We start from the raw sequence: 13600 nt of genomic DNA on the forward strand, positions 1-13600 counted from the left end.
TAGGTACCGGGAGACTAGGTCACACATGTAAGGAGGAGACAGGTTGTGGATGGCTTTGTAGGTCATGTTTAAGGTTTTGAACTGGAGTAGATGGGCAATGGGAAGCCAGTGAAGGGATTGGCTGAGAGTAGAGGTCGGGGTGTAGCGGGGGGACAGGTGGATTAGTCGGGCAGCATAGTTGAGAGTAGTTTGTAGAGGTGCAAGACTGTTAGAAGGGAGGCCACAGAGCAGGAGGTTGCAGTAGTCCAGGTGGGAGATAATAAGGGCATGCTCTACGGTTTTTGCAGCTTCTTAGGAATGAAATGTACGAATCATCTATAAGTCTGTATACTTCTTTGATATACATCATCTATATGTCTCCATACACCCCTGTATACATCATCTATATGTCTCCATACACCTCTGTATACATCCTCTATAAGTCTCTATACATCCCCAATATACATCATCTATACGTCCCCATACACCCCTGTATACATCCTCTATAAGTCTCTATACATCCCCTGTATACATCCTCTATAAGTCTCTATACATCCCCAATATACATCATCTATACGTCCCCATACACCCTTGTATACATCCTCTATAAGTCTCTATATATCCCCTATATACATCCTCTATAAGTCTCTATACATCCCCAATATACATCATCTATACGTCCCCATACACCCCTGTATACATCCTCTATAAGTCTCTATACATCCCCCATATACATCATCTACAAGTCTCTATACACCCCCCGTATACATCATCTACAAGTCTCTATACATCCCCCGTATACATGTCTCCTCCCTGTCCATACGTCCCCTGTACCTTGGTGAGCTGTGCGGAGGGCTGTCCGGTGATGGCGGCGAGTTTCTCCAGGAGCCCCTGGGTGACGCTCAGATTTTGCCTGAGATTCTCGTTCTCCACAGACAAGTTCTGGATCTGCTTCTCCGAGTCAGTGACGCCCTGTACATAATAATGATATAACGGTGCGGCATTCATATACTGCTGTGTAGGGCGACATATAATGCTCCGGCAGCCTGTTTATAGCAGCGGACACAACCTATCCGTGCACTCGCTATACAGTGCTGGCCAAAAGTATTGGCACCCCTGCAATTCTGTCAGGGAATACTCCGTTTCTTCCTGAAAATGATTGCAGTCACAAATTCTTTGGTATTATTATCTTCATTTAATTTGTCTTCAATGAAAAATAAAATAAATTGTCATAAAGCCAAATTGGATATAATTCCACACCAAACAGAAAAAAGGGGGTGGACAAAAGTATTGGCGCTGTGTGAATAATCCTGTGCTGCTTCTGTAATTTGTGTAATAACAGCGCCTGTAACTTACCTGTGGCACCTAACAGCTGCTGGCAATAATAAATCACACTTGCAGCAGGTGACATGGAGTAAAGTTGCCTCAACCTCTGTCCTGTGTCCTTGTGTGCACCACATTGAGCATGGAGAAAAGAAAGAAGACCAAAGAACTGTCTGAGGACTTAAGAATCCAAATTGTGAGGAAGCATGAGCAATCTCAAGGCTACAAGTCCATCTCCAAAGACCTGAAAGCTCCTGTGTCTACGGTGCGCAGTGTTATCAAGAAGTGTAAAGCCCATGGCACTGTGGCTAACCTCCCTAGATGTGGAAGGAAAAGAAAAACTGACGAGAGATTTCAACGCAAGATTGTGCGGATGGTGGATAAAGAACCTCGACTAACATCCAAACAAGTTCAAGCTGCCCTGCAGTCTGAGGGTACAACAGTGTCACCCCGTACTATCCGTCAGCGTCTGAATGAAAAGGGACTGTATGGTAGGATACCCAGGAAGACCCCACTTCTTACCCCGAGACATAAAAAAGCCAGGCTGGAGTTTGCCAAAACTTACCTGAGAAAGCCTAAAACGTTTTGGAAGAATGTTCTCTGGTCAGATGAGACAAAAGTAGAGCTTTTTGGGAAAAGCCATCAACATAGAGTTTACAGGAAAAAAAAAAAGAGCCATTCAAAGAAAAGAACACGGTCCCTACAGTCAAACATGGCAGAGGTTCCCTGATGTTTTGGGGTTGCTTTGCTGCCTCTGGCACTGGACTGCTTGACCGTGTACATGGCATTATGAAGTCTACCAACAAATTTTGCAGCATAATGTAGGGCCCAGTGTGAGAAAGCTGGGTCTCCCTCAGAGATCATGGGTCTTCCAGCAGGACAATGACCCAAAACACACTTCAAAAAGCACTAGAAAATGGTTTGAGAGAAAGCACTGGAGACTACTAAAGTGGCCAGCAATGAGTCCAGACCTGAACCCCATAGAAGACCTGTGGAGAGATCTCACAATGGCAGTTTGGAGAAGGCCTCCTCCAAATCTCAGGGACCTGGAGCAGTTTCCAAAGAAGAGAGGTCTAAAATTCCAGCAGAGCATTGTAAGAAACTCATTGATGGAACCGGAAGCAGTTGTTCGCAGTTATTTTGGCTAAAGGTTGTGCAAGCATTAGGCTAAGGGTGCCAATACTTTTGTCTGGCCCATTTTTGGAGTTTTGTGTGAAATGATCAATGATTTGATTTTTGTTTCATTCTCTTTTGTGTTTTTTCATTGCAAGCAAAATAAATGAAGATAATACCAAAGAATGTGTGATTGCAATCATTTTCAAGAAGAAACTGAGTATTCTCTGACAGAATCGCAGGGGTGCCAATACTTTTGGCCAGCAATGTACAGGTGTCTGCGGCCGGAGCAGTAATGAATGGTCTGAGCTTATAAATGGCGCATGATCTGGGGCTTCTTACCATCTCCGCCCTCAGCTGTGACAGCTCCTCCTCACGCTCCTGGATCTTCCCCTTCAATTCTTCAACCTGAGGGGGAAAAAATGTATCTGTGTAATATTATACAAAGGAAACGTCCAATCACAGGCCACTGCCACTCACAGAGCTAAAACCGTCCAATCAAAGGCCTCCGCCACCCACAGAGCTAAAACCGTCCAATCACAGGCCTCCGCCGCCCACAGAACTAAAACCGTCCAATCACAGGCTTCCGCCAACCCACAGAGTTAAACCATCCAATCACTGGCTCACCCCACTCACAAAACTAAAGGGTGCTTTACACGCTGCGACATCGCTAATGATATATCGTCGGGGGTCACGTCGTTAGTGACGCACATCCGGCGCTGTTAGCAACATCGCAGCGTGTGATACCTAGGAGCGACGATCAACGTTCGGAAAAACGTCACAAACCGTTGATCGTTGACACGCCGCTCCTTTTCAAAATATCGTTGGTGGTGCAGGACGCTGGTTGTTCGTCGTTCGTCGTTCCTGCGGCACCACACATCGCTATACCTATCCAGACTGGTTGGGCTGTTGCCTTCAATCGGGACTTTGGTGGGATTGAACCCCTGAGGTCCAGACCGCAATCAGTTGATTTGACTATGGTGGTGGCATATAGCCTAGTTCAGGGTCTGAGTACCCTGCCTGGTGCTCCGGTATCCAGTTGGCTCCCCGGTTCGGTTCCGGCGGGCCACTACTCTGTCCCGGTCACTTACGGTTCCACCGGTCGTATTCACGGTCTCCTGCAGGCGGCCACTACCGTCTACCTGCCTGACTGATCAGGGGTCCTAGGCTCCAACCCAGGCCCCTCACAGAACTGCGCTCCTCTCACTCCTCTCTCTCCAAACTCCAACTCTATCTGCTTGTGTGTCCTGCCTCTGGCCAGCAGACTCCTCGGGGGGGGGCGTGTCTATCCGCCTGACTCCGCCCATCTGGTGTGCCTGTCTAACACTGAGGGAGGCAATCAGGTCTTTGGTTGACTGATGGTACCTTACTGGGGTGGGGGTGTATGTGGTGTATGTAGTGACCTGTGACCCCTGGGGTGTCCAGGGCGTCACACGTCCACCCGCAATGAGGAAGGAAGGAGGTGGGCGGCATGTTCGCTAGCAATGTCGCAGCGTGTAAAGCACCCTTAAGGCTAGTCCATTACAAGTCTCTTCCAAACACAATAGAGACCGTCCAATCATAGCCCTCCGAAGTGCAGAGCTAAAGAGTGCATTACATGCTGCGACATCGCTAGCGATAGCACCGACCCCCGTCGTTCGAGCGAGATTTGGTGATCGCTGCCGCAGCGAACATTATCGCTAGTACCCGTCACACGCACATATCTTTTCAGCGACGTCGCTGTGACCGCCGAACAATCCCTCCTTCAAGGGGGAGGTGCGTTCGGCGTCACAGCGACGTCACTGCAGCGTCACTAAGCGGCCGGCCAATAGAAGCGGAGGGGCGGAGATGAGCGGCCGGAACATGCCGCCCACCTCCTTCCTTCCTCATTGCCGGTGGATGCAGCTAAGGAGATGTTCGTCGTTCCTGCGGTGTCACACATAGCGATGTATGCTGCCGCAGGAACGACGAACAACCAGCGGCATGCACCACCAACGATATAATGAAAAGGAGCGACGTGTCAACGATCAACGATTTTTCACGTTTTTGCGATCGTTGATCGTCGCCTCTTGGTGTCACACACAACGATGTCACTAACGACGCCGGATGTGCGTCACTAACGATGTGACCCTGACGATATATCGTTAGCGATGTCGCAGCGTGTAAAGCACCCTTAAGACCATCCAATCACAGGAGAATCCCCTCACCCTGACTAGATCCCTTCTTCCCACCTGTTGCTGCAGGGTGTCGGACACTTGCTGCTGCTCCTTCTCCTTCTGCTCGAGGTCTTGCTTCAGCTCTCCCACCTCCTCCTTGAGCTGGGTCCTTTCCAACTGCAAGACACTGATAGATTCCACCAGCTTGTGGACCCCCACAGGGGGCGGCGCAGAGATGGGGTGTGCAGCAGAGAGGACTCCTGGAGGGAGAAGACACATGAATAACCACCAACATTGTGCCCTCATCCTCTCCCACCCTGACTACTACAACTGTCATTCCTGGCTTCTCTGCGGTGACCTCTCGCATGTCCCATCGCCATCTGCCATTGCTTCTTCTCGCCCCTGCAGTTTCTTTTTGCAGTCTCTAATCCAAAGCTGTACCTTCCCCTCGCCCCCGCAGTCTCTCTTTTTGTAGATTATTATCCTCAGCGGTCCCTACCCCTCGCTCCCTCAGTCTCTCTTTTTGTAGATTATTATCCTCAGCTGTCCCTTCCCCTCGCCCCCGCAGTCTCTCTTTTTGTAGATTATTATCCTCAGCTGTCCCTTCCCCTCGCTCCCGCAATCTCTCTTTTTGTAGACTATTATCCTCAGCGGTCCCTTCCCCTCACTCCCACAGTCTCTCTTTTTGTAGATTATTATCCTCAGCGGTCCCTTCCCCTCGCTCCCGCAATCTCTCTTTTTGTAGACTATTATCCTCAGCGGTCCCTTCCCCTCACTCCCACAGTCTCTCTTTTTGTAGATTATTATCCTCAGCGGTCCCTTCTCTTCGCTCCCACAGTCTCTCTTTTTGTAGATTATTATCCTCAGCTGTCCCTTCCCCTCGCCCCCGCAGTCTCTCTTTTTGTAGACTATTATCCTCAGCGGTCCCTTCCCCTCGCCCCCGCAGTCTCTCTTTTTGTAGATTATTATCCTCAGCTGTCCCTTTCCCTCGCTCCCGCAATCTCTCTTTTTGTAGACTATTATCCTCAGCGGTCCCTTCCCCTCGCTCCCACAGTCTCTCTTTTTGTAGATTATTATCCTCAGCGGTCCCTTCCCCTCACTCCCGCAGTCTCTCTTTTTGTAGATTATCATCCTCAGTTGTCCCTTCCCCTCGCTCCCTCAGTCTCTCTTTTTGTAGATTATTATCCTCAGCGGTCCCTTCCACTCGCTCCCACTGTCTCTCTTTTTGTAGATTATTATCCTCAGCGTTCCCTTCCCCTCGCTCCCACTGTCTCTCTTTTTGTAGATTATCCTCAGCTGTCCCTTCCCCTCACTCCCGCAGTCTCTCTTTTTGTAGATTATTATTCTCAGCTGTCCCTTCCCCTCGCTCCCGCAGTCTCTCTTTTTGTAGATTATTATTCTCAGCTGTCCCTTCCCCTCGCTCCCGCAGTCTCTCTTTTTGTAGATTATTATTCTCAGCTGTCCCTTCCCCTCACTCCCGCAGTCTCTCTTTTTGTAGATTATTATCCTCAGCTGTCCCTTCCCCTCGCTCCCGCAGTCTCTCTTTTTGTAGATTATTATCCTCAGCGGTCCCTTCCACTCGCTCCCGCAGTCTCTCTTTTTGTAGATTATTATCCTCAGCTGTCCCTTCCCCTCACTCCCGCAGTCTCTCTTTTTGTAGATTATTATCCTCAGCTGTCCCTTCCCCTCACTCCCGCAGTCTCTCTTTTTGTAGATTATCATCTTCAGCTGTCCCTTCCCCTCACTCCCGCAGTCTCTCTTTTTGTAGGTTATTATCCTCAGCTGTCCCTTCTCCTCGCTCCCACAGTCTCTCTTTTTATAGATTATCATCTTCAGCGTTCCCTTCCCCTCGCTTCCGGAGTCTCTTTTTTTGTAGATTATCATCCTCAGCTGTCCCTTCCCCTCGCTCCCGCAGTCTCTCTTTTTGTAGATTATTATCCTCAGCTGTCCCTTCCCCTCGCTCCCACAGTCTCTCTTTTTGTAGATTATTATCCTCAGCTGTCCCTTCCCCTCGCCCCCGCAGTCTCTCTTTTTGTAGATTATTATCCTCAGCTGTCCCTTCCCCTCACTCCCGCAGTCTCTCTTTTTGTAGATTATTATCCTCAGCTGTCCCTTCCCCTCGCTCCCTCAGTCTCTCTTTTTGTAGATTATTATCCTCAGCGGTCCCTTCCCCTCGCCCCTGCAGTCTCTCTTTTTGTAGATTATTATTCTGTCACGCTCCCCGGGCCCCGACGCCGTTCCCCACTCACCGCTCCGGCCCCCGGGTCCCCTGCCTCCAGCCACACGTCCTCCTCGGCACCCTCCAGGCTCCCGGGCTCCCGTTCCCGGCGCTCCTCTGCGACCCAGGACACCCTCTCTGTCTCCCCTGCATCCTCGGCACCGCTCCCTGCTCTGGCCTCCGGCACCCGGGCATCGCGCATGCGCATTAGGGCGCGCGCGCGGTCACTGACCTCCTCTTAAAGACCCAGCACTCCTAAACAGGATATTGCATCAGCCAGGGTCAGGTATATTAGGAGCTTCCTGCCTCTAGGGCGTCGCCTGTTCTACGAGTTCTGTAGCTAGGAGTTCAGGTCCCCTTTGCTGTGCCTCGTTCTCACTTTATGTCTTCCACAGAACCAGTTCTACCAAGCAAACCTGGTCCTGACCATAACCTGTCCGAGTGGTCCTACGGGGACTGTCAGCTGAGACGCCACCATCTTCTGCAGTCTGAACCTGCCTTCTACCCTCGGCTTCACCTGGTGACCTCAGCCTCCTCTACCGGTTGGACTCTGCTCACGTCTGACGTCCCTACCTGCCACCGGTACCCGGGCAATGTCATCACACCTGGCACCAGAACTCTTTGTCCCCAGGGACTTCCTCATTCCAGCTTCCGGAAAGGACTCTGACCTTATCCCGCTTAGTGCTCCGGCAACCGTGCACCTAGGCCCTCTGGTGGGGTGACCGGAGAGTCCCTGTATAGGGGTTAGCTCTGTGTTGCTTCACTGGGGGAGTCCGGTGCACGGCCCAAAGTGTCCACCACCCGGGCGTAACAGATAGAACAGGCCATGGATCCCGCCGAAGCTTTAGCGGCTCAGTTGGCCGGATTGCAGCAGGAGATGGTCCGTCAACGCGAAACCCAATCCCGTATGCTGGCCTTCATGACGTCAGTAGACACCCGCCTGAACACGCTGCAAGCAACCGCCACGTCCTTATCAACCCCAGCCACGTCCACGACCTCCGCCACCGAGACCTCAAGACTCCGACTGGCTTCTCCACCCCGGTACGCCGGGGATCCCAAGACCTGCAGGGGGTTCTTGAACCAGTGCTCTCTCCACTTCAAACTGCTGCCGCGCCTCTTCGCTTCTGACCAGGCCAAGGTAGCCTTCATAATGTCCCACCTGGAGGGCGAGGCACTGGCGTGGATGAATCCCTTGTGGGAGAAGGAAGATCTCGTAACCAACAACATCCGTGACTTCCTGCATGCCTTCCGGGCCACCTTTGACGAACCAGGACGCGCCTCCGCGTCGGCTGCCTCGCTACTCAGGCTACGCCAAGGGACTTCGACAGTGGGACAGTATGCCATCCGGTTTCGCACCCTAGCCTCTGAACTAGGGTGGAACAACGAAGCCCTAACTGCAGCCTTCTGGGAGGGGCTTACCGGTCATATTAAGGACGAGCTGGCTGGTCGCGATGTTCCCCCCGCCTTGGATGCTCTGATCACCCTCGCAACCCGGATAGACCTCCGCTTTCAGGAACGCTCCAAAGAGATGTCCCGTGAGAAACGCCCAGTAAGGCATCCTGCTTCTCTGAAGTCTACCGCTTCTTCGCCTGCGCTCTCTGGCTCCTCCACTCATGAGCCCATGCAAGTTGACTGGCTGCGGTCATCCGAGCAACGCCGAGCGGAACGACTCACCAAGGGCCTCTGCTTCTACTGCGGAGACGGCGCACATTTGGTGCGTGTCTGTCCAGAGAAACCGGGAAACCCCAAAGCCTAGGGTTGGTAGGAGAGGCCACCCTAGGTACCGGGAATCTCTCAGACCCCGTTACATGGACTGTTCAGGTGACAACAGAGGAGACTCGCTTCACGGCAGAGGCATATCTCGATTCCGGGGCAGCTGGCAACTTCATCCACCAGGCCACGGTAGACCAGTACCAGGTACCTGTCACCCCGCTGAAGACACCCCTTGTGATAGCCTCTGTGGATGGGGAACCCCTTTCTGACACCGTCCTATTTGTCACCAAACCTGTGAAACTGCGTATCTGTGCGCTACACACCGAAGACATTGCCTTCTATGTTCTTCCGCGCATGTCTCATCCGCTTTTGCTGGGATTACCCTGGTTACGGATACATGAACCCACGGTCAGCTGGCGTACTGGAGAAATCATCCGCTGGGGTCCATCTTGTCATGAGAACTGCCTCCAGTCAGTTCAGCCCGTCCGTCGTCCTCCGGCCCCGGAATCCCTACCTGGCCTACCACCCGCCTACTGGTCCTTCGCGGATGTGTTTGACAAAAAGGAGTCGGAGGTCTTACCTCCACATCGACCCTACGACTGTGCCATCGACCTCCTGCCAGGAACCACTCCCCCTCGGGGACGGATATACCCTTTGTTCCCTGCGGAGACACGGGCCATGTCTGACTATATCACCGAGAACCTGGAACGGGGATTTTTTCGGAGATCCTCCTCCCCGGCTGGAGCGGGCTTCTTCTTCGTCAAGAAAAAGGAAGGCGACTTACGGCCCTGCATCGACTACCGGGGCCTGAACCAGATCACCGTGAAGAACAAATATCCCCTGCCTCTGATACCTGAACTCTTCGATCGACTCAGAGGGGCCCGTATCTTCACCAAATTAGATCTCCGTGGAGCCTACAACCTGGTCCGCATTCGCTCCGGGGACGAGTGGAAGACCGCCTTCAACACCCGGGATGGGCACTATGAGTATTGTGTGATGCCCTTTGGACTTTGCAACGCTCCGGCTGTCTTCCAGGAGCTGGTGAACGACGTGTTCAGGGACCTTCTCTACATCTGTGTAGTCGTATACCTGGACGACATCTTAGTCTATTCACCGGATCTCCAGACCCACAGAGAAAATGTGCAACTTGTGTTACAGAGGCTGAGGGAGAACCGCCTATACGCTAAATACGAGAAGTGTGTGTTCGACCAATCGTCTCTTCCCTTTCTGGGCTACGTGATATCCGACACTGGTCTACAGATGGACCCTAAGAAGGTCTCTGCTATCCTCGACTGGCCTCCTCCTTCTGGACTGAAAGCCATTCAACGCTTCCTCGGCTTTGCTAACTACTACCGGCAGTTCATCCCTCACTTCTCGGCTCTAACAGCGCCTCTCTCCGCCTTGACCAAGAAGGGGGCCAACCCAAAGGTCTGGTCACCGGAGACCGATGCCGCCTTCTGCTCTCTGAAGCGGTTCTTTTTCCTCTTCTCCCGTTCTTCATCGACCAGAGTTGAACCGTCAATTCACCCTGGAGGTGGATGCCTCCTCCACTGGGGCCGGGGCCGTGCTTCTGCAGAAGTCCTCCACCGGGAAGTTGGTCACCTGCGGATTCTTCTCCAAGACCTTCTCGGCGCCTGAACGTAATTACACCATAGGTGATCGAGAGCTCCTGGCCGTCAAAATGGCGTTGGAGGAATGGCGCTATCTCTTAGAGGGAGCAGTTTACCCGGTGATCATTTACACTGATCACAAGAACTTGGAATACCTGCGGTCTGCTCAAAGACTAAACCCACGACAAGCCCGGTGGTCTCTGTTCTTTGCCCGGTTTGACTTTCAGCACCACTTCCGGTCCGCGGACAAGAATGTGCGGGCGGATGCCCTATCCCGGTCCTTCGTCCCGGAGGAGCAAGAGGAAGAACCTACTCAGCCCATTGTCTGCCCGAGTAAGTTCCTCCCGGTGGCTCCCGTCTCTCTGGCCTCTATCCCCCCCGGGAAGACCTACGTCATGGAGACAGACAGACTCAAGGTCCTCCAATGGGGACATTCCTCGAAAGTGGCCGGACACACCGGTCAGAAGAAAACCTGGGACGCTATCGTCCGCCACTATTGGTGGCCATCCCTTCGTAAGGATGTCACCGCCTTTGTTTCTGCCTGTTCCTCCTGTGCCCGGAACAAGACGCCTAAGCACCTGCCCTATGGTCGTCTTCTGCCTCTACCGATCCCTTCAGTTCCGTGGCAACACATTGCCATGGACTTCGTCATGGACTTGCCCTTGTCCTCCGGCCATACGGTCATCTGGGTCGTGGTGGATCGATTTTCAAAAATGGCTCATTTCGTTCCTATGGCCGGATTGCCCTCTGCTCAAGAGCTCGCTGACGCCTACATACAGCACATCTTCCGCTTGCACGGCTTTCCTGCACATATCGTGTCCGACAGAGGAACCCAGTTCACATCACGCTTCTGGAGAGCCCTCTGCGAACATCTGGGGGTGTCTCTGGACTTTTCCTCTGCCTACCACCCTCAGTCAAACGGCCAAGTGGAACGCGTCAACCAGATCATGACCTCCTTCCTACGCCACTATGTCAATGTACATCAGGACAACTGGTCTACGCTTCTTCCTTGGGCTGAGTTGTCACATAACCACCGGGTCAGCGAGTCCACCTCCAGCTCCCCCTTCCATGTTGTCTATGGTCTCCAGCCTTCCGTGCCGTTGCCTGTATCTCCTGCTTCCGATGTACCTGCTGCAGACATCCTAGCCAGAGACTTCTCCACTATATGGTCCTCTGTCAAGACCTCCCTGGGACACGCTGCTGCACGGATGAAAATGCACGCTGACAAAAGACGCCTTGACCCTCCTCGCTTCTCTCCCGGGGACCTGGTCTGGCTTGCCTCCAAGTACGTCCGACTCAAGATACCGTCGTACAAGCTGGGTCCGCGGTACATCGGTCCCTTCAAGGTCATCAGGAAGATTAATGAGGTGTCCTATAAGCTGCAGCTTCCAACCACTATGCGGATACCCAACTCCTTCCACGTTTCCTTGCTGAAACCTGTGGTCCTTGGTCCTTTCTCCGCTGACACCGGTATTCATCCTGCACCCATTGCTGAGGATGACATCTATGCGGTAAGAGATATCGTGGCCATGAAGACCGTCAGGGGTAGGCAGTACTTCCTGGTCGACTGGGCGGGTTACGGTCCCGAAGACAGGTCCTGGGAACCTCGGGAGAACGTGGGTACTCCTCTGATTCGTGCCTTCTTGTCCCGGTTGCGGGGAGAGGGGCGTGGGGGGGGTACTGTCACGCTCCCCGGGCCCCGACGCCGTTCCCCACTCACCTCTCCGGCCCCCGGGTCCCCTGCCTCCAGCCACACGTCCTCCTCGGCACCCTCCAGGCTCCCGGGCTCCCGTTCCCGGCGCTCCTCTGCGACCCAGGACACCCTCTCTGTCTCCCCTGCATTTTCGGCACCGCTCCCTGCTTTGGCCTCCGGCACCCGGGCATCGCGCATGCGCATTAGGGCGCGCGCGCGGTCACTGACCTCCTCTTAAAGACCCAGCACTCCTAAACAGGATATTGCATCAGCCAGGGTCAGGTATATTAGGAGCTTCCTGCCTCTAGGGCGTCGCCTGTTCTACGAGTTCTGTAGCTTGGAGTTCAGGTCCCCTTTGCTGTGCCTCGTTCTCACTTTATGTCTTCCACAGAACCAGTTCTACCAAGCAAACGTGGTCCTGACCATAAACCTGTCCGAGTGGTCCTACGGGGACTGTCAGCTGAGACGCCACCATCTTCTGCAGTCTGAACCTGCCTTCTACCCTCGGCTTCACCTGGTGACCTCAGCCTCCTCTACCGGTTGGACTCTGCTCACGTCTGACGTCCCTACCTGCCACCGGTACCCGGGCACCGTCATCACACCTGGCACCAGGAACTCTTTGTCCCCAGGGACTTCCTCATTCCAGCTTCCAGAAAGGACTCTGACCTTATCCCGCTTAGTGCTCCGGCAACCGTGCACCTAGGCCCTCTGGTGGGGTGACCGGACAGTCCCTGTATAGGGGTTAGCTCTGTGTTGCTTCACTGGGGGAGTCTGGTGCACGGCCCAGAGGATCCACCACCCGGGCGTAACATATTCTCAGCTGTCCCTTCCCCTCGCTCCCGTAGTCTCTCTTTTTGTAGATTATTATTCTCAGCGGTCCCTTCCCCTCGCCCCCGCAGTCTCTCTTTTTGTAGATTATTATTCTCAGCTGTCCCTTCCACTCGCTCCCTCAGTCACTCTTTTTGTAGATTATTATCCTCAGCTGTCCCTTCCCCTCACTCCCGCAGTCTCTCTTTTTGTAGATTATTATTCTCAGCTGTCCCTTCCACTCGCTCCCTCAGTCACTCTTTTTGTAGATTATTATCCTCAGCGGTCCCTTCCCCTCACTCCCGCAGTCTCTCTTTTTGTAGATTATCATCCTCAGCTGTCCCTTCCCCTCGCTCCCTCAGTCTCTCTTTTTGTAGATTATTATCCTCAGCTGTCCCTTCCCCTCACTCCCGCAGTCTCTCTTTTTGTAGATTATTATTCTCAGCGGTCCCTTCCCCTCACTCCCGCAGTCTCTCTTTTTGTAGATTATCATCCTCAGCTGTCCCTTCCCCTCGCTCCCTCAGTCTCTCTTTTTGTAGATTATTATCCTCAGCTGTCCCTTCCCCTCGCTCCCGCAGTCTCTCTTTTTGTAGATTATCATCCTCAGCTGTCCCTTCCCCTCACTCCAGCAGTCTCTCTTTTTGTAGATTATTATTCTCAGCTGTCCCTTCCCCTCGCTCCCTCAGTCTCTCTTTTTGTAGATTATTATCCTCAGCGGTCCCTTCCCCTCGCCCCCGCAGTCTCTCTTTTTGTAGATTATTATCCTCAGCTGTCCCTTCTCCTTACCCCCGCAGTCTCTCTTTTTGTAGATTATTATCCTCAGCGGTCCCTGCCCTCGCCCCCGCAGTCTCTCTTTTTGTAGATTATTATTCTCAGCTGTCCCTTCCACTCGCTCCCTCAGTCTCTCTTTTTGTAGACTATTATTCTCAGCTGTCCCTTCTCCTCGCCCCCGCAGTCTCTCTTTTTGTAGATTTTTATCCTCAGCGGTCCCTTCCCCTCGCCCCCGCAG

General features: G+C 53.0%; 1 protein-coding gene across 1 annotated transcript in view; it reads right to left on the bottom strand.

Annotated features, from left to right (window-relative positions):
• The window catches only part of LOC142316956 (uncharacterized), a 100968-nt gene that overhangs the window by 41365 nt on the left and 46003 nt on the right, over positions 1-13600 (bottom strand). The window contains exons 5-7 of the mRNA XM_075352782.1: positions 4626-4810; positions 2758-2823; positions 814-951 (exon numbers count right to left, since the gene is read on the bottom strand). Of these exons, the coding sequence (XP_075208897.1) occupies positions 814-951; positions 2758-2823; positions 4626-4810 (389 nt within the window). The remainder of the gene's footprint in view (positions 1-813; positions 952-2757; positions 2824-4625; positions 4811-13600) is intronic.

The sequence above is a fragment of the Anomaloglossus baeobatrachus genome, chromosome 6 (genome assembly GCF_048569485.1).
Source record: "Anomaloglossus baeobatrachus isolate aAnoBae1 chromosome 6, aAnoBae1.hap1, whole genome shotgun sequence".
Lineage (NCBI taxonomy): Eukaryota > Metazoa > Chordata > Amphibia > Anura > Aromobatidae > Anomaloglossus > Anomaloglossus baeobatrachus.